Source organism: Hemibagrus wyckioides, linkage group LG07 (genome assembly GCF_019097595.1).
Source record: "Hemibagrus wyckioides isolate EC202008001 linkage group LG07, SWU_Hwy_1.0, whole genome shotgun sequence".
NCBI lineage: Eukaryota > Metazoa > Chordata > Actinopteri > Siluriformes > Bagridae > Hemibagrus > Hemibagrus wyckioides.
In genome coordinates, this window is record NC_080716.1 from 12,441,462 (window position 1) to 12,467,400 (window position 25,939).

Genomic DNA, 25,939 nt, shown 5'->3' on the forward strand with positions numbered 1-25,939 from the left:
TTGTAATTAAGAAGATATGAGAAATAAAGCACAGTGTTATAGGGAAATAATCAGCTTTGGGGTGGCAACAGTGGCTCTGCTATACATTGTGCCTAGAACAGCATCCACGTGTGCTTTATTCTTAAAAAACAAAATCTTAAATTTACAGGCATTTTGTTTTAATGCTGAAAATTATACTCCAGGCAAATGCACCCGATTTATTATTGTTTTCGTTCAAATAAAACTATAATTTGCTTCATTCGGCTGCATTGAATATTTTGAATAAATCTCCACTATGAAGGATAAATTGTACAAATGTGTGATTTCAGGATATCTACTACTAAAAGCGATTTATCCAGTATAAACATTATGCTATAAACAAGCCGCATGTTAGAACTGTTTACAAAAAAAAGAATGTGTCATCGTGACATAATTGCAACACCAAGGCCGATGATTCACAGCTTCAGAAAGCACACCATTGTTTTCACTGCTCCGTTTCAGCTGCTCCGAGTCTAACAACGAGCACTAGCGTGGGGTTTCCTTCTCACTCTCTGCAGGGGTCTGAGTCTTTCCCAGCATGCTTTGCTTAGTGCCCAGAGGGAGCCAGCATGGACTGAGTGCTCATTCATTATCCCTCCCTCTCTCGCTCTAGCTCTCCTAAGCGGCCCCAAATACACCAGCACGTCCCAGCGGTAGCCAAACTGCAGTGGCCTCTTTTCAGTAGCAGCACTGTTAAGCTCTTAAAGGCACCCGGCGCTGTTTATATGAACGTGGCCATGTGTGTTCAGGCATTTAAAAAACACACAGTCGTGGCACGTAGAGGTGTGGATGCTAAAAAGCGCCGTCGTAAATGGTAAACGTTTATTATTAAAAATAGCAACAGCATGTCATTTGCCAGAAATGTTCTATTTTCTAATCTGCAACAAAATCCATAAAAAGCATGATTCACTGTTTGGAAAAAAAAAAAAAATTATTGGCACAGCCATTAAAACAATTCCTTCTGACAGAAAATACTGGAATTCTCCAAGTCAGCTTTAAAGACATCCTTGAAAGACTGAAACAAGGTCACTGATGCCTCCTGCTTTATTTGTCCCTGTGCTAATCTTTACACAGCTCCAGTGTGAGGAAGCTAAAGGTTTTGTAAATGATAGAAAACTGTGGATGCCAAAAGGAAAACATTCAACCAATCAGAAAAAAGGCAGCATTTCTATTTCAATATCAGTCCAAGCTCGCCCTCCAGCAATGGTAAGAGAAGCCTTACCTAGTTTCATGTCGTTTTCATAACATTCTACTCTACTCATACCAGCTGTACTGAGGTCTCTACAGATTTCGGGACATCCTATAAATATCACTGTGGAATTCAGTGCAGTGAAGATTATCCATGGCCTTCACACCCAATTGCAGACAATACAAAAGGCAGAAACGCCAACGTTCTCTACATAAAACTGTGAAACGTATCACACCTGGTATGAAAAATATGTCCTTGATACGATCACAGCAAGAGTCCACTCCACATCCCACAGCATGCTCTGCACTGCCTAGTAGTTATCCAATTATTCAACACGATTTCCTCATGTCTCTTCTGATGAGGGTTTTCTGCCCTCAGTTTTTGCTAAAAGATTAAAATAACAGTGCTTTAATATGACTAGAAAATGCTGCACCAATTCTGAAATTCGAGAGCTGAACTGCCTCTTTGTGCATTGTCCAAACTATTACCAAGTTTACCAAGTGAACGTGTTTCAGGATGTAACCATTCTGCCAGGATTTCAAGGATATGATGATAGTTAAAAATGCATAATTGCTTGCCATTTGGAGAACATAACCACAGCCAAGAGAGCAACTTCCATTTCCATTAGGGAAAAAGGACAGCCATATTATCAAAGAGTCAGGCATCAGGACGGTAATTTTCTGTTCTGATTGTGTAGAAGTTGTATATCACTACCTGTTTGGTAGTACAGCTGACAATTCCAATGTCAATGGCTATGATACTCAAAAGATACAGCGGTTTTTCAAAAGCATGCAAGTGTACATGATAATGTCGTAGGTACAAAACTGTTAAGAGACGTTAAGAGAGTTTGTTTAGTATTAGGGCGTTCTTTGAGTGCAGGGTTAGCAGGCTGACAGCCTAAAGGGAGGACTTTACCTGTCAGGTGGGTTAGTATTAGTGCCAAGACATGCTCTGCAAGGTGGTAGGCTTCTGCCACCCAGATGTCGATTGCCTCTATCTCCTTGGTTAGCGAGGCATCTGGCTGGTTCTCATTCGGTAGAGAGCGAGGAGAGGGATTTGAGCAAATCAAAGATTCAGACTGATATAATGGTTGTGAAAGCACTTCCTTTGCAGAGATTGGAATGTCTTTAGGAATGGTGATATCATCCTGTTGGTCAGGACTACTCCCAAGCTCTTTTAAAGCACAGATAGTAAGGCACTCTTGCTCCATGTCCATGATCATAGCAGGGGAAGGGGAAGCATCAGATACAGGTTCCTTAGCGGTCTGTACTGCACCAAGGCTTTGAGACTCCTCATCCTGCTGAGATTTCAAACACTCTCTCATAAACTCCACAAAACTATCTGTTGGAGAAGATTCGGACTCAGTGGACTCAGGTTTGCTTGGGGTTTCTGAGGAAATCTGCGAATCTGGAGCATTGCACTGGATTACTTCATCTTGTTCAAATTCTGTGTCAATAAGATCAGATACGTTTGTGGGCTCCTCAGATATCTGTATATCAGGAACATTCCGCTGGACTATTTCATTTTGCTTGGATTCTGCTTCAATGGCGTCGGGTTTGCTTTTGGGTTCTGGAGATATTGGTTTATGTGGATCATCAAACTGGCTTATTTCATCTGGTTCAGTATTGCTCATCGGTAGTCCCTCAGTTACATCACTGGCCACAAATTCAGCGATCACATCAATGATATTGCTGGACGGATCATTATGAAAAGAGGGAAACTGAGCAAGCGTGTTCTGTTGGAAAGACGGCAACTCTTCTTCATGCCTAGTGATGTAATCGTCCTCCTCAATCAACGAAAAATTTCCTGAATCGGATTTTGTCTTTTTGTCCTCGATTTCTACACTCTCATCATCTAATGCTAGATGTGGCATGGTATTTTGAGAAGACAGAGGCTCCATAGGGACAGCCACTGAAATGTTAGAAGGAAAAGGCTCAGGTTCAGCATCATAATTCTGCTTACTTTCATCAATAGTCGCACTGAAGTCATCGACAGTTTCCTCATATGGCTGCTGAGCAAGCACAGTATTATTTTGACTCTGTTGAAGAGGGTCAGATTTTAGTAACTCGTTCGTATCCCGATTATTTACAGCAAAAACACCAGAGTTCAACTGGTCTTTTAAAGCCAGTTCCTCACTAGCGTAATGATCCAAGTATGTGTCTATATCACTGGAGTCAAAATCACTTGTAAGATCCTCATAACTAGGTGGAAGGTCAGGTACAATTTCTGTAGTTTCGTCTGATTTTACGTTGTTGAAGGAAGATTCTCTTGAAGTTTCATCTGTATTCTGTGGTACAGCTGACTGTGTTTGAGAGTCCTCCATGCCATGACTCTTTGAGGGAAGGAAAGTCTGGTTACTGGTGTCCTGGCTAACATCACTGATAATCTTATGTTTTGGAGAATACTCTCCATCAGAATCTGCCAGATTTTCCAGTGAGAAAAGGTCATCCATTATTGGAGCAGCCTCTTCAAATTCTGATCTTGAAATTTCGGAAAGCTCCTCAGATGGTTTTGAAGCCTCTGTTGCAGTTTCTTGCATTATCTGATATCTCTGCTCATCATCTTCCTCTTCTTCAGGCTCCACTTCATAATCACTGAGAACCTGTTCCTCTGTTTCAATAACATTAATAATAGGCACCTGAAGACCCCGTTTCTCTTGTTCATTTGGAATAATCTGCTTGTCTGGAGAGAATCCACACTCGACAGCATCATTACCGACACCACTGGCTTCTTCAATAACCGTATCATCAGATTCACCAGAGCTGTCGGCTTCATGGGTCTCTACACCTAGAGTGGCAGGTTGCTGTTTTGCATTAGAGTCAGCTTGGGGAACAGGAGGTAAAGACTCCAGAGGAGGAGCCTCAAAAGAATCAGGCGGTGCAGCAGGTGAAGTTATCTCAGAGTCCTGAGTTTCAGAAAGGAAAGGTGGTTCTTGAGTATCCACATCAGGTTTGTCTTGCTTGTCCCACATGTAGGCTGTAGGCAAAAATCTGAGATCGAATTCGGACTCATCCTCAACAGTGTCTTGCTTGGACTGATTCAAATCATCATGGTCGGTTTGTTTGGACATTTCATCAGGGATGTCCATGAACTCATCAGGTACACCTACAAATGATGATGGAATTCCTTGTACATCTGCATCTTTGCTCTTTGTCTCATCAGGTGGACATTCAGGCATTACAGAAGACTCTTTAATTTCATCAAAGTCAGATTCTGCAATGTTGAAATTAGGCGCTGGCGGCAAATGAGCTCTCATCCAGTCGGCGGTATCCTCGAAGTCACTTCCACGCCTGGAATCACCAAGTATCTCAAAGGGCGATTCAGGAGAATCTTGTTCACTTGATGTGGGTTTTTTCTTAATGGATGAACGAAGAGTGATTCCATGAATCTCAGAATGAGACTTTTCATAGTGGCGTTCTCTGAAATGAAACCCTGTATCACTCCAATCAGAATCATTCTGCTTTGCAGCCAGAGCTTCCAATGCTTTAATTCGCTCAGACACAGGAGATATCTTTATAGGGGAAGAGTCTTGTTTTTGCGACGCAAGTGATGATTCAAAAAGCTCCCTTTTCTCTTGGAAACTACGATCCTTGATTCCAGTCGTGGGAATGGAGTTATCGTTTCCATAAGTCCCAGGAGAAAATGAGCTTGGCTGGGAGGAAAAGCGAAGTGAGGTAGGCACACCTTCTGATGGCTTCTCAGAGTCCAGTGCCACCCGTTTGTCTGCATCCATTAAACAAGTAGGAAGGAAGAAAGGGAAAGGTGGGAGGAAACAAAAATCAAGGCACACTCTATTTTCATACAGATATGCTAAAGTGGAGGGCCATACTTGCAGCTCTGGTGAAAGCAAACTGTTCACCTTGATATGCATTATTTTGCATTTTATCATCTCAAGTACTTTTTTAAAGTACCTTTCCTAGGAGATTCGTTTGAGCCAAAGTCAGGCCCCAAAAACTTTAGCAATCAGCATTTCAACTAGCACTTTAAACAGCATTCCCAGGATGTTGACCATCCAGATTGGTGCAGCTGAAGCAGTCATGCATTGCAAGGTTTAATGGATTGCCTTTATTCTTTGCATGCCAGTTGAATAATGTATGCTTAAAAAATCTAAACGACACAGAATGAAAGATGCTTGCTTTACAAAGTGAAGATCTTGAACATTACGAAATACCTCCTTCGACATTACGAAAAAGAGTCCCCTTAGTGGTGCATCTTTAACAATAGTGAAAACGTACATTTACATTGCACTAAACAGTGCAGAATTACCACACGAATAAATAATTCAAATAGTCTGTCAAGGCCATAAAGAAGTCCTAAATGAAAGCGTCTATACACGACAGTGTACATATCAGAACCACAACAAGTGCATGCTGTCTAAGTACCGAAGAGGAAATACTGTTCAGTAATTGTTGACATCCCTGCTGTTGTATGTTTCCTCAGTATAAATACCATCATGATTTTGAACGTGTAATTAATCTAAAATGGCAGTGCAGACATGAGACAAAATAGATAATAATGAAATAACTAAATGGCAACTATTGAAAAGCCTTATCCTAACTTGCGATAAGATATTGCATGCATAAGCAGAAATGTTTAGCTAGCAGCCTTAGCCATGGAGGGGATAGCCTGGAGCAGGCCTTGTGGTCGATCCCTTCCCTGTGTCACTCTACCTGCAGTACCAGTAAAGATGGGAAGGAGGCGTCTGCATACACAGATAGTGGCCGAGGAGAAACATCAAGGACAGGATTCCTTTGGGATACCAACCTGATCCATTTTTAGGATTCTGCTCTTATACAAAGTGAACTTGAACTCTGGTAAGTTAAAATGATGTGTCAATCTTGAGATTATCCCAGACCCACAGCACCGTTCTTCTAATAAGTGTCTGCTGCTGAGACACTAACAAAGAGCACGGTTCAAGCATCTGTGAGGGTTTTACTTGCCGGTTTGTAGCCAATGTTAGATTTGGGGGAGTGATGACCATACAAGACAAGTGGAACTATACTGGATATTGGCTTTTTAAATCAACAATGAAAAGTGAATTCTTGAAATACTGGAGGTACTCAAGAATGGTTACGGATCAGGGATTACAATAAACAAAACAGCTGTCTACGGTTGGGACCTGATGTTATAGGCATGATGTGGGGCAGGAGAGGACCAGCTGTGCCAAGTTCAAATGCAAGGTTGAAAGTGAATGTCTATTTTAATTTACAATTTGGTCCAACATCTATGAGCAGCAACATGAAGGACTAAACACTCACGCTCCCTTCAAAGTAAATGCATGGCACTACAGGCATGGCACACATGGCTTTGGCTCTGATAACGACATTTTTTTCGCCCCATGAATTAAACAATGGCTTCTTCAGTTACATTCCTGTCCTCTGATTCATTCTGTGTTACATAGGTGGAGTACCCTGCGTATTCAAATAGTTTCACTTTAACTACCTGCTGTGGTGTGGCTACCTACTCAGGAGGGTGGCACTAGAGAGAGGGATTGAGAGCACCGTAGCTGCAGCGGAGCAAGAGATGGCATTCTTAGAAGAGATGGAACAGAAGAAGATAGAGAGAAGAGAAGGTAAAAATGATAGAAAAGCAGGCCAGCAGCAGAAGAAAACTATACACTTGCCTTGAGAAGACTGAATGAGAGATACAGGCGAAGAGGAAAAAAAGGAATCTGAAAAAATAAAGAGGACAGAAGAATGAGAGGAAAATAGAATCAAAGTAGAATCTTCTTATACTTTACAAATTAAAGAGTAATGGATAATATTAATGCAGTGCCCGCGCATACGCCTCCTTACCTGATTACATTCAAAGCAAATCAATCTTTTCTGTGCAAAACCAGCGTCAATCTATAGGATGATCTGTGAATCAAGTCCATCAATTTTTGCTATTATGGGAACCTCACACATGTATTCTAGCAAAGTAGATCTAGCTGAAGTTACCCTGGTCCAAGAGAACATCCCGACAGCTTGCTCTACAAATCATTAACCATTGCAGAAAAGATTTCTCTGTGTACTCTTCAAATTCTTGCCATAGATTTCAACATTTGACCCAAACAAGCACCCACACAATGCCTCATGGCCGAGGAGTTATGTAATCTGTGTAGTGAATCTGTTTTCTGATTGCACTTCAGAAAAACACTGCAGGTTTCAAGGCTCGGTCTTCACATTTTCCACAAATTTAAAATGCACAAGCACTAGGCCTTTATACATTATGATGCCTCCGTCTTGACATCTCCAAAGAGATCAAGGTGCGACATGCTTGTGAGTGAATCAGTGCTGCGTTACTGGACTAACCTGCTCCCATCAATCACAAGGAGAGTGAGTTGCACTGGTAGTGCATTGCTGCCAGTCAGCAATTCTAGCTCACCCGCACCCTCACCAAGGCGAGTGGAACTGGCTGGAGTTTAGGAGTGCAGACCTGCCGCACAACATTCTTGCCTCACCCTACTCTAAGCTCCTTTCACTACAGGACACACCCTGGACCACCTCGTGCATCATCCAGTTTCACGTAGACACACCCAGCAAACTCTCAAAGGCTAATATGCATTTCAGCCATTCATCAGTTGTTAAAAACAATATTCCCAAGGTAAGAGCTAACTGCAATAATAATAATAAGAAGATTAATAATAAAGGCAAGACAGATGCAATTAAATGAAGAAACTCAGGGATGCCTTGATCAAGTTGATTATCAGAGACCTTGATCTTGTATAGTTAAGTTGCAAATTTCAAGAACATTTACATTAAAGAAACAAATCCGAAGCAGCAAGAATGAAATGAATTAATGTTAAGAAAGATGTCTACATTTTTTTTTTTAAATTGTTCAACAAAAGCTAACTCCTAGATAGCACTGGTCAGTGGTAGACATGACCAGGGGTATCAGTATCATTGTTTGTGCTCTGATTTACACAGTAACATTCATGTAATAGACTATATCTGACTAACCGATTTGGCAGCTGTTATATCCAAAACACTGAAAATAATTTTGGACACGCTAGTAAATCAGCTCACATTTATCACAGGTAGCATTTCATTATCTGACTCACAATACACACTGTTTTTAAATAACCGTGGTCAAACACATCAATCACAAACATGGAAGTGTTGGGCCAAAAGCTGCCAGTTTAGGTTCAATGCATGTTGATACAGATTCTGTGAAACCTCTGGGATTTTACAAGAGAACTGGAAGAGAGCATGCCCATCAAGATAGCAACGTTTCATCATACAGCAAAGATGAACAGGCGTTTTGAGTGACGAGTCATTCTAACTGGACACAAACATGGTCAGCACTTTCCCCCCCTTTACACATCTGGTTATCAGAACCAATGTTTAAACACAGGTCTTATAGACACAATTTCCAGATACCACACAGTCCTCTAGTAATGACTAGTCCAAGAGCCGTTGAGATTATTTACTGACGTCATTAACTGAAATCAACAAGCAATACAACAATTTTTTTTGTGCACATTAATCTCACCGGCATCAACCATGAAGGAAAACTTTGTCAACTTGAATAAAACCATGTTGCCAAATATAAATTCTGACAACCACAAAAGAGCCTCATGATCTCGGTCCTATTGTGTCAGTTACCAATATATAAACATCAGCCTATTGTAAAGATTTAGCTATAGTTTGCTTTCTGACAGACGTTTAAAAATCACACAATGAAAAATGAAAAAGAGTCTTTTGCAGTGGGTGGAATAAAGAAAGAAAGAAAAACACCCACATTAATGCTGCATAAGGTTAGAAACTTCAGCATGACACAACTTGTGTACAGATCCTTCGAAAAACAAGTATTCTCAGCCACCTATCTGACTCAGTTAACACTTAAAACATTTATTTATTTATTTAAAAGAAAAGGTGTGATAACCTGAAGGCAGACTGTTGATTTTATAGTACAGGGTTATAAGATCAACACCATCACTCTTTTTTTTTTACTAGATTTAGCTTCGTAACATCTGTTGATGTTATCTGGTTGTCATACTTGTGCTACATCTGGAATTTTTAGTTACTTTTATCAACAAAAAAAAAAGCCTAGTCATAAAACCCGTATTTTTATCCCCTGTTAATTGCAGTCTAATGACAATCGGTTAACAGTAAAAGCATTTAATAACTTTTTTCATTTCAGCAAAAAATCTAAATCCAATATAAAGGCTTATAAAGACATTTCTCACAGTTTCAGACGTGACACTTATCTGCTAACATGTAAAAAGACACTTCCGGATGAAATCCAGTACACTACGAGTATGCTGGACATATCCAAGCTGCATGTCTTACAATGGCCATCAATCCTGCCACAAGTGTCAAGTCTGCTCATATTACTGACATTGGAGTGACCTGAAGAGGGTCGGCAGTTACCATGCCAACAATTTCAAGCTTTTGTTTCTGAGTACTAAATTATAAAGCTCAAACTTAATTAGGTGAACAGTTCAGCTTCGCTTAGAACCAGATTACATTACATACATCTATCCAAGACATGTGAATGACTGGACATACACTACAATTCAGCTGCCTTTTACATGCTTTAGGGATACTGAAATGAGTGCTTATTCTGGTTAATAGTTGACCATATCTGCATGACCAGATCATAACTGATTTGATCTGGTCCATTCTCAGAAATAAAGGTGCTAAACTGCATTTCTCCTCATTAATAGGGTGGCAACAACAATAGGATATTTTCTGTACATTTATTGTGTATCTTTCTTGGGAATGTGCATTTTGTGTACCTTTAATTAGCTTTTATCCTGAAAAGTCATCTGTGGTGTATAAAAGAAAAATTCACCCTGAACAACTTGCATATTTATAAAAAAAAGCTTTAAAAATTCTAATTCCATGTTTTATTATAAAAACACAACAAATCTCGGTTGCCCAGTTGAAGATCCACTGCGGAAGATTTCACCTATTTTATAATGAATTTTTTTTTAATTTGAATTCCTTTAAACGTTTCCTTATTGTCACATTGATCACTTCGGTTTCCTACATTACCCACATCGCAGTTCGACTGCCTGGATAGTAGGAGCAGTGGGATTTAGCCCTTGCATCATCTCTACCTATAGAGAGTGATGCAGCAATTTTTTACCCTTTAGACTGACTGTCTTCACACCATATCATCTGTACACTCAGCTCAAACAGATAAGGTTTCAAAGCTTCAACTTTCATGTTAATACCATCAACAACAGTAGCATTTTCATACATTAATAGCAGACCAACATACACTATATTACCAAAGGTTTTAGGATACCCTTCCAAATCATTCAATTCAGGTGTTGTTTTTCAGAAGTGGCCCCAGTGAAAACAACCCTTAATGCGTCAGCATACCAAGACATTTTGGACAATTTCATGCTCCCACCTTTGTGGGAACAGTTCGGGGATGGCCTCTCACAGTCTCTGCTATAATTCATCCCAAAGGTGTTTTATCAGGTTGAGGTCAGGACTCTGGTGCAGGCCAATCAAGTTCCTCCACACCAAACTCACTCATCCATGTCTTTATGGACCTTGCTTTGTGCACTGGTGTGCAGTCATGTTGGAACAGAAAGGAGCCATCCCCAAACTGTTCCCACAAAGCTGGGAGCATGAAATTGTTCATAATGTCTTGGTATGCTGAAGCATTAAGAGTTCCTTTCACTGGAACTAAGGGGCCAAGCCCATCCCCTGAATTCAATGATTGGGAGGGGTGTCCCAATACTTTTGGCAACATAGTGTTAGTCGAGTCTTTGCTGTAACTTGGTGTGGCTGCAGTCTTTAACGTTGGGTCCGTTGTTTGCTATTTTGTTACATTACATTTTATCATTCATATGGAAAGCATTGTGTGTGTGTGTGTGTGGTGGGGCGGGCATCTTTGGCTCTTCATAAGCCAACCTAAATAATATCCTGTACGTTTCTGATTGCTGAAATATTCTCCTATAGACTCAACTGCAGTCGTGCCAGCAACGTCCTCCTGCGATGTTGCGATGTCAGGATGACACAACTACCGACTACTCCATAAAACAACAAAAACACGGCACTTGTAAACGAACTGTAACTGAATCACCAAGCACATCAGACCTACTCCAACCCAAATGAATGTGTATTGTACTTCAGAGTAGACTTTTCCATTAAGGTCCCAATTATGCAGAGTATGTTTTCAGGTAAACATGCACACTGAAAGTACAAAGAAAAAAGTACACCCCTGTTGGTAGCATCACAGTGCGGTGTCTATAAATGGAAACAGTGCTATCATATTTAAACAAACGTCCCAAAACCAACACCTGTCATGACTATCAACAAAAGAACTGGCATCCCGATGGGTGGCCATTTTGAAGAGAGCTCTAGAGCAATACTCAGTGCCACCTACATCACACTACAATGCGCTCTTTAAAGAAGAACTCGGGCCTCGTGGATCCACAAAATATAAACAAGATTGATTTGACGACCCTTCGGGTTTATTTATATTAAAACGCTGTGTTTATAATGGTGAGTGTAGAGAGGGGTATAGTATAACGAGGCTTTTCTTTCTAGTCGACGTATACACGAGTAATGTGGAAAAGGACAACAAATATAATTCGGATTGACAATTGCAGGTTTAAACGCGTGTATTTTTCGTGTACGTTTGTACAACACACACACACACACACATACACACACACATACACACTTGCCGTCGCCCAGTAGCAAAGCAACAGCTCTGCAGTGCAGTAGAGAGCTCTGAGATCATGAAAATGTGTCACCAAAAAAACATCCAGCTCCATTTCCTGGACCGAATTATAAAAGTAAAGGTCAAAGATGAGGCTTTAGAAGACTTTTAATTTCCTTTTTATACTAGATAAAGGTTACAAATGCACTATTACGCAGTAGGAAGATCACCTACGCCGTTAAAAAGTTCGATTTGAATAGGGATGCAAATAAAGCCAAATAATGATAAACATCAATAATAACAAATGTTCAAAACCCTGAGCCTGGACTATTGTCTTATTACGTGAAATGAAACAGTACAAGACTTTAACACTGCAGATGTTGCTCAGGATGACGGGTGAGTCGAGTTACTGAATCATTTCTGTTTCCTGTCTGAACGGAAACGTTATTAAATCCGATTCAAAGACTTATTTCTCTTACCGGAAAACTTCGAGTCTTTGGAGTGTCCATCGTTCAGCCCTTGAGACGACGATATCTGACGGGACTGTGTCATGGGGTCTGCCATGTTGTTGTTGGTTTTTTTTGCAGAGGATTGCGTTTGAGAGCGCAACACACAAGTACAACAGCTCAGAGTTAACGCTGTCCGTGTGAACAGGCCCGGATCACCGGAATATATTTCCCCGAGAGCGGAAAACACACACAACCTCACCACGAACAAGACCGGGAGACGCCTGAGCGCGCGCGCATGTGGAGCTTCTTAACAAGAGGGAAACATGGGGAGGCGGAAGAGGAGGACTGGGCGGGGCGGGGCGGGGCTAAAGCGCGAGAGAGAGAGAGAGAGAGAGAGAGAGAGAGAGAGAGAGAGAGCGAGACTAGTTTATTAGGGTGAGAGGTCACTAACTGACTTAAAGTGACAGCATGATGGCTTATTTTGTTTGTGTATTTTTCAACTAAAACTTCTGACTTTATATTAATATACATTAACTATATATCACAATAAAAAAAAACACATTCAAATGATATAATTCTGGGGAGAAAAAACACTGAAAAATAATGATACAGCAAGGATACAGCTTTTGTATCTGTAGCAATGTGCAGAGACATAGGCGGATACATTATATTGCCAAAATCATTGAATTCAGGTGTTGTTTTTCAGGGGTTGATCTTGGCCACTTAGTTCTAGTGAAAGAAACTCTTAATGCTTCAGCATACCAAGACATTTTGGACAATTTCATGCTTCCCACTTTGTGGTAACAGTTTGGGGATGACCCCTTCCTGTTCCAACATGACTGTACACCAGTGCACAAAGCAAGGTCCATAAAGACATGGATGAGTGAGTTTGGTGTGGAGGATCTTCACTGGCCTGCACAGAGTCCTGACTCATCCAGCATCAGTGCCTGACCTCTCAGGGCCAAGCCCAACCCCTGAAAAACAACACCTGAATTCAAAGATTTGGAGTGGTGTCTCAAAACCTTTGGCAATATAGTGTATTTTATACTCAGGTATTGGACCAGTGATTTTACTGGGATCACAATTAGTATAAAATATTGCTAATATTACTAAACGTGCATAGAAAATGACATAATGTAGCTGCTTCTACTATCTCTGATGTTACGCCTCCAATCAGAGACTACTTTTAATATGAAATGTCTGACCAGTGTTTGTTTAACTGTTTGTTCCTTGTGGAGGCCAGCGAATAGTTAGCTTCTGTTAGCTAGTTACACTCACCAAACACTGTATTAGGAAAGCTACACCAGTACTGGGTAAAGAACAGCCTCAGGTCTTTGTGGCATTGATTCCACAAGATGTAGGAAACATTCGTTTGAGATTCTGCTCCATTATTTTTCAGGCACACATTAATGCTGTAAATCTCCTGTTCTGCCACATCCCAAAGGTGTTCTACTAGATTCAGGTCCTGAGACTGGGAAGAACACTGAAGAACAATGAACTCGTTGCTTGAAACAAGTTTGTTTTGTAACATGGTGTATGCTGTAAGCAGCCATAAGAAGTTGATAAATTGCAGACATCCTTATCTAGGGCAACTTACATTTTATACAACTGACTAATTGAGGGTTAAGGGCCTTGCTCAGGGGCCCAGCAGTAGCAGCTTGGATGACCTGGGATTTGAATTCACAACCTTCTGATCAGTAATTCAACACCTTCACCACTAAGCTACCTCTTCCCTGATGTGGTCTTCAGCTTTTTTAGCCCATCCACCAGCTTTGACGTGTTTTGCATTCTGAGATACTTTTTTTGTTCATCACAATTTTACTGTAGAGTCAAAAAGAGGACAAAAGAAAACAAAACAAAAAAATGAAGCAAAAAAAAAAAGTGGAGGAGGGGTACAATCAGGGGGTAGACAGAGCAGAGAGTTAAAGTTCAGGAGAAATGTTATTGGTGGAACTACTGTTGTACAGTTTGGTGCACTATATTATCAAATGTTTGTAGGCAGCTGACCATCACACTCGTGTATTTATTGACCATCCCATTCCAGATGTAGTCTCTTCTATGCTGTTATAATAACCTCCACTCTTCTGGGAAGGCTTTCCATTAGATTTCGGAGAACGGCTGTAGGGATTTATTCATTTAGCCAAAAGAGCATTAGTGAGGTTAGGCAGTGATGTTGAGCGAGGATGTCCATGGAGCAGTCAACGTTCCAGGTTCCGGGGTTGAGGACAGAGTTCTGTGCAGGGTCATTTAGGTTCATCCACACCAATCACAGGAGCATTGTCATGCTGAAACATACTCTGCCACTTAGAACCAGTGAAAGGTAATTGTAACGTCTTTTAGTAATATCATTTACGTTTTATGGACTTTGGCGCCCTCTGCTGGCAGAATATGGAATTTTTTACATTTACACATGCGCACAAAAGTATATTAACATTATATATTTTGCGGGAAAAGCACAAACATATATAATGTATCGTATTATAGTTTCCAAAGTTAGTTAGAATTCTTTTTTTTATGTATTTTTAGAAGCATAATAATAACATATAGTAAATATATAATACTTTAAATTTGATATATACTGATATTATTTTCACAATTATTAATAATTACCGTTTCCAGAAAGATTTGTACTGCGCATGTGCGGAAATGCGTCTACTGCTGTAATACTACTACTACTAATAATTTAATGTTATAATTTTCTGTATCATGGCCTTTTTTTGCAATACAATCAAAACTTTATATAATAATGTTAATTGTTCCATTAAGCTAAAATTAGGGTCTTCTGCCAGATTTGATGTGAAGCCTGGCATCCCTCAAGGATGGCCTATATCTCCTTACCTTTTCCTTCTTGCTGCCCAGAGAACAGCTCTCAGATTCCTGTAGCTATCAAAGTATTGGAGTTACTCACCATAGCATCTGGTCTCCGATTAAATATGAAGAAATGTGAACTGTTGGCTATAAAAAACTGTGATGTTGATTCTATTTTCAGCATTCCTGTAAAAAACACTGTTACCTACTTAGGAGTGGTTATAGACAAAGATGAAAAGCAGAGATGTTTCAATAATTTTAACTCAGTCATTGTAAAAGTCAAATGTAATCTGTGGCTACTAAGAAACCTCTCTTTAAAAGGTAGCGATCTATTTTCAAAAGCTGAGGGCATTTCTAGATTAACCTACACTGCACTGTCTCTACATGTAGATCCCCAAATGTGTAAAATGATAGACAAGATACTGTTGTGTGGAAAAACCGAACTCATTATTTGAAGAAATCTGTTATGATGAATGAGTACAGTAAGGATGGCCTCAACTTTTTGGACTTAATTGGACCAGATGTTTCTTTAAGTGTCCAACTTCCTTATGGAATTTCATTCCTAATCCCATTTTTTCCCCAGGGTAGGTGGTCTAAATTTCTTATTGTTGTGTAATTATAATATTGATAAAATCCCTCTTAACCTTTCATGCTTTCATAAACAAATGCTGCTGGCTTGGTCTCTAGTTTATAAGCACAACTTTACTCCTCATAGATTTTTTTAAAATCTGGAACAACAGGTATTTATTATACAAAAACAAAACCCTTTACTTTCGACAGTGGTTTGATAATCATATTTGTTTGGTTAATCAACGTTTCAATCAAAATGTTCAGCTTTACAATTATAGTGAATTTATCCTTCCTGTTTCTCCAAAGGAGTTTTCAATAGTTTTTGATGCCATTCTAGCAGGGATCATCTCCCTTTTCAAAGGTTTTGAGAACAGCGGTCACTATTTATTGTTGGATGTGAAGGAGACAGTTACTGGGAAAGCTTGTTTTTCAGGACGACTCAGAAACCAAAATAAGACTATTCGTTCTTTGTTTCAACAAGATATTGTATGTACTCCTCCTGCTGTCTCGTATTGGTCTGGCTTTGTGGGTGATATAGAATAAAACAAGATTTGGCTACTACCACATACTACCACTTATTTCAAATGCTGCACAGGTTTTACCCAACTAATCACTACTTACAGAGACTTAAGAAGGACAATGATATAAACTGCACATTTTGCAAAGATTCTAGGGAAACTTTGGTTACCTGTTTTGGTCCTGCCCACATACAAAACAGCTATGGAGGGAATTCATATAGTTTTATTATTGATAATATTTACCCCCAGTTTACACAACAGTGGAAAAATGTTTTGTTTGGTTTTGTTACCACTGGAAGGAATGATTGCTCTCAGATTTACTTGATTAACTTGATTTTAATTTTTAACCAAATTCTATATTCATAAATCAAAAGAAACCAAGTTGCCAAGTTGTTTTGAGCTGAATGTTAATATTAAACAGTATATTGACTCTGTAGGTGATTGCACTAATCAAAAAGCTGTGAAAACATATAACATATGTAAGCTTTACAGTGTTTATATATGATTCTAGTTTTTTAAATTTATTTATTTGTTTTTATTTCATTATTTTTTGTATCCCTCTGGCTTATTGATAAGTTCACTTGTTGTATACTGTTTTTTTCTACTTAATAATAATAATAGTAATAATAATAATAATAATAATAATAATAATGTGTTGTTGGCAGTATTGTCGCGCATGCGCAGAACAAAGCCCGAGTTTCCGCACATGCGCGGTACAAATCGTGTTTCCAGTACGGATCGAGTAGTGACAAGCCACACCCTTTATTTATTTATTTATTTATTTATTTATTTATTTATTTAATTAATTAATTAATTAATTAATATATGCTGAACATTCAACATTCAAACCATACTGAAATATTACAAACACGACATTCACATTTTCTGAAAGAAAAAAGGAGAAAGAAAAAGGAAAGTAACAGGAAGGGTATACATTAATGATCATATAAGATAGAAGGAGTTTAGTTCTTTGAACATATCCACAGTTATGATCGCTTTCCGACTTGAAAGTCCATGAAGAGTTTCAAAATAAATCCTTAAATTAACTTTGAACTGGGAGATATTGGGCATCCTTTCTGACCATTTACATTTGGAAAACTTACCCAATAATATCAGAAGATTTAGCATAAAAATGTGACTCATTGTTTTTATCAAAATAAACTATAACATCTCTTTTCCTTATATTAATATATATTATATTAATTCAACACAGTAAATAAACAATGACAAGCCACACCCAGAACAACACATTTCCTCAGCGTTCGTCATTTGAACCGGAAGTGTATTAGCTCTTGGGCAGCCATCTTGGTCTAACTGATTTCACATAGTACGGATGGGACTTAAACTGTACCTTAGCATGTAGCCGTGTCGAGGGTTATTGTATGTTGCTTGAATGTTTTTCTAGGTACGAGTCACTGTGTTGCGCGGCAAAAGCGAGGGACAAAACAAAAGCATGTGAAGATAATTTCCAGCTCAGGTGTGTATGACAGACATGGTTTTAGAAAGGCGGCAAAGACACAAAACTAGGTTTTTAGAAGGCAAACGAGTTAGATATTAATATTTGCTTATAGAGCATGGTAAATGTTTGGTTAATATTAAATAGCTGTGGTTGCTAACGTGTTTTCTTTGAGCACGTGACGGCTAACGTGTTAGCCATGAGGTTAAACTATGTTGTGTTTTAAATTGTGCTTTAAAATGGCGGCCAGGGCAAGCATCTGGTTACAGGGTCTAATGGAAGGCTCGGTGAGGAGTGAGCTAATCTACTAATGAGAGTTTAGACATGTCGAGTGAGGTTAAGTAACATCACACTCCTGTAAACCTGTTCTGCACGCGGGAACAGCTATAGGAACTGACACGAGCGAAAAACTTCAGTTAAAGTCTCTTTAATCTGTCTATCTGTTAATTAATCCGATTATCTGTCAATCAATCTGATTATCACCGGTGATCTTGTATGATCATGCAGGTTTAACAAAGTTCGTCACGCATGGATAGCAGCTGTCATCTAACTCTGCTCAGAATAAAGAAAAAACTAATGATCAGTGTTTAACTTGCTTTTAAAACTTGTTTATATTTTTCCTCCACCAGGTAGTTCAAGTGCAACAGGTCCCTTCCTGAAATTCAGCACCCAGCCATGGGCCTGCGGTCAGCTCAGAAGAAGCTCTTCCCCCTGCGGGGCATCGATGGCGTGGTGCAACTCTTTGAGTATGAGTTGGGAAACCCCGAGCCTGATCTGGCCCTGCTGTCTCTGGTGCTGGGCTTCGTTGAGCACTTCCTGGCAGTCAACCGCGTGGTGCCTGTCAACGTCCCTGGAGTGCGATTCGAACCCCTCAATGGAGACTGCCTCAACTCCTGCTTCCCTACAGTAGATCTAGGCTTAATATCAGCACTGCACGAACGCTTCACGGCTCAGATCCGCGGCGCAGTGGATCTGTCGCTGTACCGCAGGCCGGCCGCAGGTTCGAGCAGAGAACTAGTGAAGAAGGTCTCGGATGTGATCTGGAACAGCTTGAGCCGATCATACTTCAAGGACCGAGCCCACATTCAGTCTCTATTTAGTCTCATAACAGGTAAAACACCGGTGCAGTTATGTGGCAAGACACTTATTTGAGAAGCCTGTTCCGATAGAAGTCCTTTTCATTAGGGATTACTACTTTTTTTTTTGTGAGATTTTAAGATTCAAGAGATAAGATTTTAAGTATTTATTCACACCAGGAATATGTATCACGGTCCAATGAACTATATACAAATAGATGCCATGAAGCAGTCCACTTGTAAAAAAAAAAGAAAGAAATAGAAAAGTGGAAATTAAAATAAAGTCAGAGAAGCATAGTAAGGATGTCCTCTAGCAACATCACAGAAATGTTTGACCAGCTTCAAATAGTGTTGTCCTTTGCGCCATTGAGCCTGGCAGTAGTGCCTTCCAGCAAGACAACGTGTCTGAAATGCCAAGTTGCAGAAATGGATGGCTCTATCCATAACTTCAAAATAGTCTTTTTGGCAGCAGTACCTTATGAATGCTTCAGGGATATTTCTCATGGATTTCTCAACGGAAAAGTTCAGTGTTGATGTCACTGACTATATTTTTTAATTTCTTGAAAGACAGTAACGGTTAGTAAATGTACTAGTTATTTTGAGCAGTTTTACTAAGCAAGTAATAAGAGGTTACTGGCCTCTGTAGTAACATGTTATTTCATTCAGAAATTTCACCACTGTTTGGTTTCTGTACAGGCACAAAGTTGGACAGCTCTGGCGTGGCATTTGCAGTGGTGGCTGCGTGTCAGGTTCTTGGGCTGAAGGACGTTCACTTGGCCCTGTCTGAGGACCACGCCTGGGTGATTTTTGGCAAAGGCGGTGAAGAAACGGCTGAGGTCACGTGGCATGGCAAAGGCAATGAGGACAGGAGAGGCCAGACAGTCAGTGCTGGAGTCAATGAGAGGGTGAGACTAGTGCATTTACACTTTATATTCCACTTGTATTTTTCATAGAAAAGCATAATTAATATAAGAATAAACATGAAGGCAGGCCTGTATGGTGGAGTAAAAAATGTGTAGTTGATTAAAAGACATTTGTTTAATATTTCACAGATGACAAGGAAACATACTTGTTTGACTGCATTTTGTTATGGTGTTCATTTCTGTAGAGCTGGCTGTATTTGAAAGGATCCTACATGAAATGCAACCGTAACATGGAGGTAGCGTTCATGGTTTGCGCCATCAACCCGTCTTTAGATCTACACACAGACAGCTCTGAGCTGCTACAGCTTCAGCAGGTGAGCAAGAGGATGGAGTGTGCTGTTTCTGAGCTTCGCCTCTGTAACTACTGTAGATTTTGTTTTTTGTTTTTTTTTAACATCTTTTCCGTCCATCACAGAGGCTGCTTTGGTTACTGTATGAGCGAGGAGACTTGGACAGGTGGGTTACAAAGAGTAAGAATATATTCACCTGCAGCAGTGTTTACCTTGAGACTGACTCCTGCTCAGTGATGCAAACTGATTCTGTTTGTCTTGCAGATATCCAATGGCAATGGGCACTCTTGCTGACCTCGAAGATCAAGAACCTCTTGGCAAAGGAGACCCTCTCTCAATTCACCTCAAGGTGCCAGTGATTTGATGTGTATTTCTTTCTTTCCTATCTGTCTTTCAGGTAAAGCAGCTACCCCTGTGACTTGTTGGTGATAAAAAATAAAAAAAACTCTTAAAACATACACTTGAGATGAATGGGAATTGTTCAGGATCCTGAGTGCGTGACTCTAGGTTTGCCTGGGCTTTGACAGCATTGGAAAGCCATATCATGTTAGTTTGGCCTAAATATAGTGTTTAGCAGATTCAGTTAATGTAGCAGGTTTGGCAGCGAACACTGCAGGGTATGCTAGCACCACTACCAATCAGATACCTGCAGCTCAGACTAAAGACATATATGAAGTAAGAGGCTTCACTGCAGCATCATGCAACTTTATTGGAGGGTCTCAGTTTACATGCACATGTGTGGAGAAGAAATTTTAATCCCCTTGGTTGTTGAACAGGGTTTTTTTTTTATTATATTTACATCACTAAACATGTGCTTTACATGCACTTTGTTTCAAGGCTGTGGATTCCGCCAAGAAGTACTACAACAATGAGCATATCTACCCGTTCATGTACTTGGCTGGGTACCACTACAGACACAGGAACGTGCAGGAGGCTCTGGGGGCCTGGGCCGAGGCTGCTACAGTCATACAAGAGTAAGGTTTTGATGTTTAACCTTCATTACACTTTGCTAATGACTTAGTGACTTAGTGTAATGACTACAAAAATGTGATGAGATAATTTTGTAGTAATGTCAGAGTAATGTGTTAGTAATTTATTTACAGCAGATGGCAGTGTTGATCTGTTGCTTAGTCATGACATACTTGGGCATTTTTGGGTCAGAAAGCAAATATTTGTGATTTAGTAGTCTCTTTCAGGTAGCTATCATTCTTCGGTCTCAGGTACACAGGATTGTGTAAAGATTCTCTGCTATACACCAAGCACAGGTTTTTTTTTTTTTTTAATATATGCTCAAAGCAAAATCACACATCCATGTTTTCTGTTGTTGTGATTAAGAGCCACAGCACTGTATGGTTTTCATTTTTCTCATGCAGATGAACCTGTGACGTCACGGTCTGCATTTATTTGCCCCAAACTTTATAATGCCTGCTGTTGCCATTCTACTGATCAGTATTGTTCTATTCAGCATAGAGAGTATGTTAGCAGTGAAGAAAAGATGGGGAGAGGATCTGCATCTGTATCTTTCTCTCTGCAAGCACATGCTGCTCAGAATGAAGAACTAAAAATAGTTCTATCTGCTCTGCTTATGTGTCCCGAAGGATGTCTGCACCGGACACGCCCAAAACCCAGCCTCTTTCCTTTCCCTCTCTTCCTGTTTCCTGTTCCTTCTGGACACAATTGGAGTGCTCACTCCCTCACTTTTCCTGATATCTATTTCTGGACATTTTGTACATTTTAATGTTTTTGCAAACAGTTTTTGTATGTATTTCAACGCTCGCAGTTCTCAGTCCCAGCCTTGCGCCTTGGAACACGCTACCTTTCCAGAGTTTTTAAATCTAATTGTATAAGTGATCTATTTAATAATGTTGTAATTGTGATTCAAGCACACTGTGAGTTGAGTGAAATGTAACGCAGTGACAGGAGGCTTACCGGATACAGTTTGAAACCTGGTGTTGTAGTTAATAAGAGAGAAATGCATTGTTTAAGGTAAACTGAACCTTAAATGTTTCTTAAAGCTGAGTGTTTTTTATTAAGACTAGATCTCTCCAGCAAAACTCTGCAGCCACATTTATGGTCATTAGTCTTTTTTTTTTTTCTCCATTTATCATGTGGTCTGTGGTGAAATGAGACATTAAGACCTTGAGAGTAAGAGTTCTCTGATCATGTTTTGGTTCTCAGTTACAACTACTGCCGTGAGGATGAGGAGATCTATAAGGAGTTCTTCGATATAGCGAATGATGTCATCCCTAACCTCCTCAAAGAGACTGCTCTCGAGTTTGGAGGAGAGGGCATTGAGGGAGCAGATAAGGTAATAACTCGGCTTTAAAAACTGACAAGCCAGAAACAACTAACTTTTCTCAAATGAGTGCAAACATATGTGAAACCTTTTTTGCCTCCTGTCTTCTGTTTATATTTACCTCTCCTGGTAGGAGCAACCAAGACAGGCTGCAGCCCTCTCTGCCTTACAGGACCCAGAATGCTTCGCGCACTTGTTGCGTTTCTATGATGGAATCTGTAAATGGGAAGAGGGAAGTCCCACACCTGTGCTTCACGTAGGCTGGGCCACCTTCCTGGTTCAGTCTCTGAGCCGCTTCGATGCACAGGTAAACCGATCCAGACGCTGTATTTGTATGTCAGCTGTAGGCTAAAAGCTCAGTGTTAGCTTTAAATAATTGTGTATGTAAAGTCCAGAAAAAAATATTAAATTTACACACGCTCATATGCAGTTGAACTTACGAAGTTTATTGATCACTAAGCTCACCTCTAACAGTATAAAACTATACGGCTCTGGAAAAAAAAATAAGTGACCACTGCCCAATCTCCAGATTTGAACCCTATTGAAAACCTCTGGAATGTCATCAGGAGGAAGATGGATGGTCACAAACCATCAAGTAAAACTGAGCTGTTTGCTTTTTTGTAAAAAGAGTGGTATAAAGTTCCCCAACAGCAATGTGAAAAACTGGTGGAGAGCATGGAGCCAAAACGCATGCAGATCAGGGTTATTCCACCAAATACTGATTTCTTAATGTTATTTACCCAAAGCATTAATACAATTTGTTTACAAATTATTTGCATTTTGTTTTATTTGAGTTATTAAAGCTCTGCAGATACTGTATGATCTTGGGTTATTTTGATGTGTTGTCATTTCCTTTAAATATACACTATAAATAACAATAGTTATACTGAACTATATAAATAGAATATAAATAGAAATATTGTCAGCAGTTAAAAAAAAAAATGAAACAAAACTGTTCATCTCACCAATACATGAACCTGTAAGAAAAAACATAAGAAACTGATTATTTTGCAGTGGTCTCTTATTATTATTTTTTTTCCCCAGAGTATGTATATATAATTTGAGTGTATATAAGGGAATTCCACAGAACGTAATAATGGAATCAATCCCCTGTCAGGCTTCTTGAACAGCCACACTTTAGGAAAAAGTAACCCAAAGTTCATACTAAGAAAAACTAGGTTATAGGTAGTACTCTTTGTACATGCAAATAAGAAAGTTATGCCGAAAGCAGATCGCTGTGTAAACACAACACATTTCCATAATAGAACAGAAGGACACGTTGTACCAATCAGTTCCTTTAACAAGTCAGTTTTGCCTTCATTCATAATTCATAATTTGTAAATTTGAAATGAGTAATTTCCTACATGTGGAAATTTTAAAGCTGGCAAGTGAGCTCAGAGCAACTGTAAATATATATATATTTTTTACTGTTAGTATTATATAGTTCAGATTAAGCCCCCCCCCCTCCCCCCAATGTAAAAAGTTAGCACTCTTAATTCTTAGATTGATTTTTTTTAATTTTTTTTTTTTATGCTACGGTTTACCACATTGTCTTAGTGTGACACAAAAGATACTGTTTCACAATTTTGCACTCCTGTGAGAGGGATCTACTCCATTTCTTCATTAAATCTTCTTTCTCTCAGATAAGACAGAAAGTGACAATCATCACCAAAGAATCAGAGCCGCAAGACGATGACGACCAAGCCAGTGACGACCCCCGCGAAGGCCGGAGGAGAGGCCCACGACGTGAGTCCAAAGCCGAGGAATCTGCAGGACCTTCTCCACCAGCTGCCTCTGCGACTCCGCCCTCCCAGCCTGGCCAGCCCAAAAAAGTGGGCGGAGAAGGAGGCCGGCGCCGTTCTTCAGCCGGAGGACGAGGGAAAGAGACGGACGGGAAGAACGATACATCTTCTCCAAACAGTCCTGTTCCTTCCCCTACCCAAGCAGTCGCAGCCTCTGGTGGTCCCGTGGTGACGTTCCACAGTGAGAAGATGAAGGGCATGAAGGAGCTGCTCTCAGCAGCCAAGATCAACTCGAGCGCTATTAAGCTGCAACTCACTGCCCAGTCACAAGTTCAGATGAAGAGGCAGAAACCCACTCCCTCCGGTGACTACAGCCTGTCCTTCATGAAGCGCCCTCGCAAGACTCTCTAGAATGCTCCTTATAAGATTGTTTTCCTTTTCTGGCTTACTGTCACCTTCAGTAAAACCTGGGTGCCTGCAATACTGTAGGAAGCAGTATTTTTCAAGTTGATGGTGAAAACTCTCAGCTCACTGAATGGTCTTTCATGTACCAGCACTGACTGTTAATATGATCCAATAGAAGGATTCCCCAATTCCAGCCCTCAAGAGCCACAGCACTGTATAATTTTCATTTTTCCATGCTCCTACTAGAGCAGCACAATATGAACAGACTTTTGCTACACACTGGGATTGTGAGATACCTTGCAAAAATATTAAAACAAGCAGATGAACCCGTGACGTCACGGTCTGCATTTATTTACCCCAAACTTAACCAAATCACAGCAGTAACACAATTGTTTAAAACGTCCAAACTTATTTAGAACAACTGCAATTAATCAAAAATACAAAACATAATACGAAAAGGTGATCGTTTAGAGCCATTACATTACCAGAACTATATATAGTAGAAAATACTACACAGTCTTAGCTAAAAATCTGTGTTCTGCAAATTATTATGTCTAAAAAGCAGCAACACTGACCTTTCTTTGGACTGGAATTAGAGAATTTGGCTATATACTAAGACTTAATTAAATCTTTCTGTATTTTTATATTTACTTTTGTTGTAATCGCATAATATCAATTTAAATTGAAAACATTGTGCCAAAGTTAGTAGTGTTTAAGAGCTATATACACCCCCCACCCCCCAAATTGTGATACTTTTGTAAGGTTTCTTAGATATTATGTCCTCTGTAGTCACATTTGGGCTACAAGCTAGACATGCAGGTGTTTAGCATTGCCCAACCTTCATTTTACCTCGTCATATTAGTGCTACGTAAAATGTTCAATTTTACGCATGTTCTTTACTTATAATGTCAAGGTAAATGCTTTTTGAAAACTGCTGCTCTGTATGAAACTATTTTTATAATAAAGAAGTCTCAAAAAAAATGTAACAATCTTTTTTTTTTAATCAAAATACACCTTTCTTTAGTTGCTCAACTACAGATGATTATACACTGATCAGCCATAACATTATGACCAGTGACAGGTGAAGTGAATAACACTGATGATCATCTCATCATGGCACCTGTTAGTGGGTGGGATATATTAGGCAGCAAGTGAACATTTTGTCCTCAAAGTTGATGTGTTAGAAGCAGGAAAAATGGGCAAGAGTAAGGATTTGAGCGAGTTTGACAAGGGCCAAATTGTGATGGCTAGACGACTGGATCAGACTGGATCTCCAAAACTGCAGCTCTTGTGGGGTGTTCCTGGTCTGCAGTGGTCAGTGTATATACTGTAAGAAAGGTTACAGGACTTAAAGGATCTGCTGCTTGGTGCCAGATACCACAGCACACCTTCAGGAATCTAGTGGAGCCCATGCCTGGACAGGTCAGGGCTGTTTGGGCAGCAAATGGGAGACCAACACAATATTAGGCAGGTGGTTATAATGTTATGCCTGATCTGTGGTATATCATTTATTATAGAAGAGGCAGAAATGACATTTTAACAAGACATTTATTGTGTTAGGTTTTACTGCAGTGCTGAAATGATTTATGCA

At 39.8% G+C, this 25,939-nt stretch overlaps 2 protein-coding genes across 4 annotated transcripts in view; one reads left to right on the forward strand and one right to left on the reverse strand.

Moving 5' to 3' along the window:
- Positions 1–12,601, reverse strand: part of rtn3 (reticulon 3) — a 19,190-nt gene extending 6,589 nt beyond the window's left edge. Inside the window, exons 1-3 of one of the 3 annotated variants that reach the window (XM_058394289.1) lie at positions 12,295–12,601; positions 6,831–6,878; positions 2,123–4,930 (exon numbers count right to left, since the gene is read on the reverse strand). In XM_058394289.1, coding sequence (XP_058250272.1) covers positions 2,123–4,930; positions 6,831–6,878; positions 12,295–12,379 — 2,941 coding nt within the window. In that variant the 5' untranslated portion in view covers positions 12,380–12,601. The remainder of the gene's footprint in view (positions 1–2,122; positions 4,931–6,830; positions 6,879–12,294) is intronic. The other 2 variants (XM_058394290.1, XM_058394291.1) reach the window with 2 other exon arrangements.
- A 4,880-nt stretch (positions 12,602–17,481) lies between these two features.
- Positions 17,482–25,314, forward strand: men1 (multiple endocrine neoplasia I). Its single transcript, XM_058395815.1, has 10 exons — positions 17,482–17,637; positions 18,246–18,727; positions 19,389–19,597; positions 19,801–19,929; positions 20,031–20,071; positions 20,170–20,254; positions 20,743–20,879; positions 22,084–22,213; positions 22,335–22,508; positions 23,845–25,314. Exons 2-10 carry the CDS (start codon positions 18,292–18,294, stop codon positions 24,352–24,354), a joined length of 1,851 nt encoding a protein of 616 aa, XP_058251798.1. The 5' UTR covers positions 17,482–17,637; positions 18,246–18,291; the 3' UTR covers positions 24,355–25,314.
- Positions 25,315–25,939: the final 625 nt, after the last annotated feature.

Coding starts and splice junctions, on each gene's coding strand:
- men1 (XM_058395815.1), top strand. CDS start 18,292: ATGGGCCTGCGGTCAGCTCAGAAGAAGCTCTTCCCCCTGCGGGGCATC. Junction 18,728..19,388: donor TCTATTTAGTCTCATAACAG/GTAAAACACCGG, acceptor GTTTCTGTACAG/GCACAAAGTTGGACAGCTCT. Junction 20,072..20,169: donor GAGCGAGGAGACTTGGACAG/GTGGGTTACAAA, acceptor TTTGTCTTGCAG/ATATCCAATGGCAATGGGCA.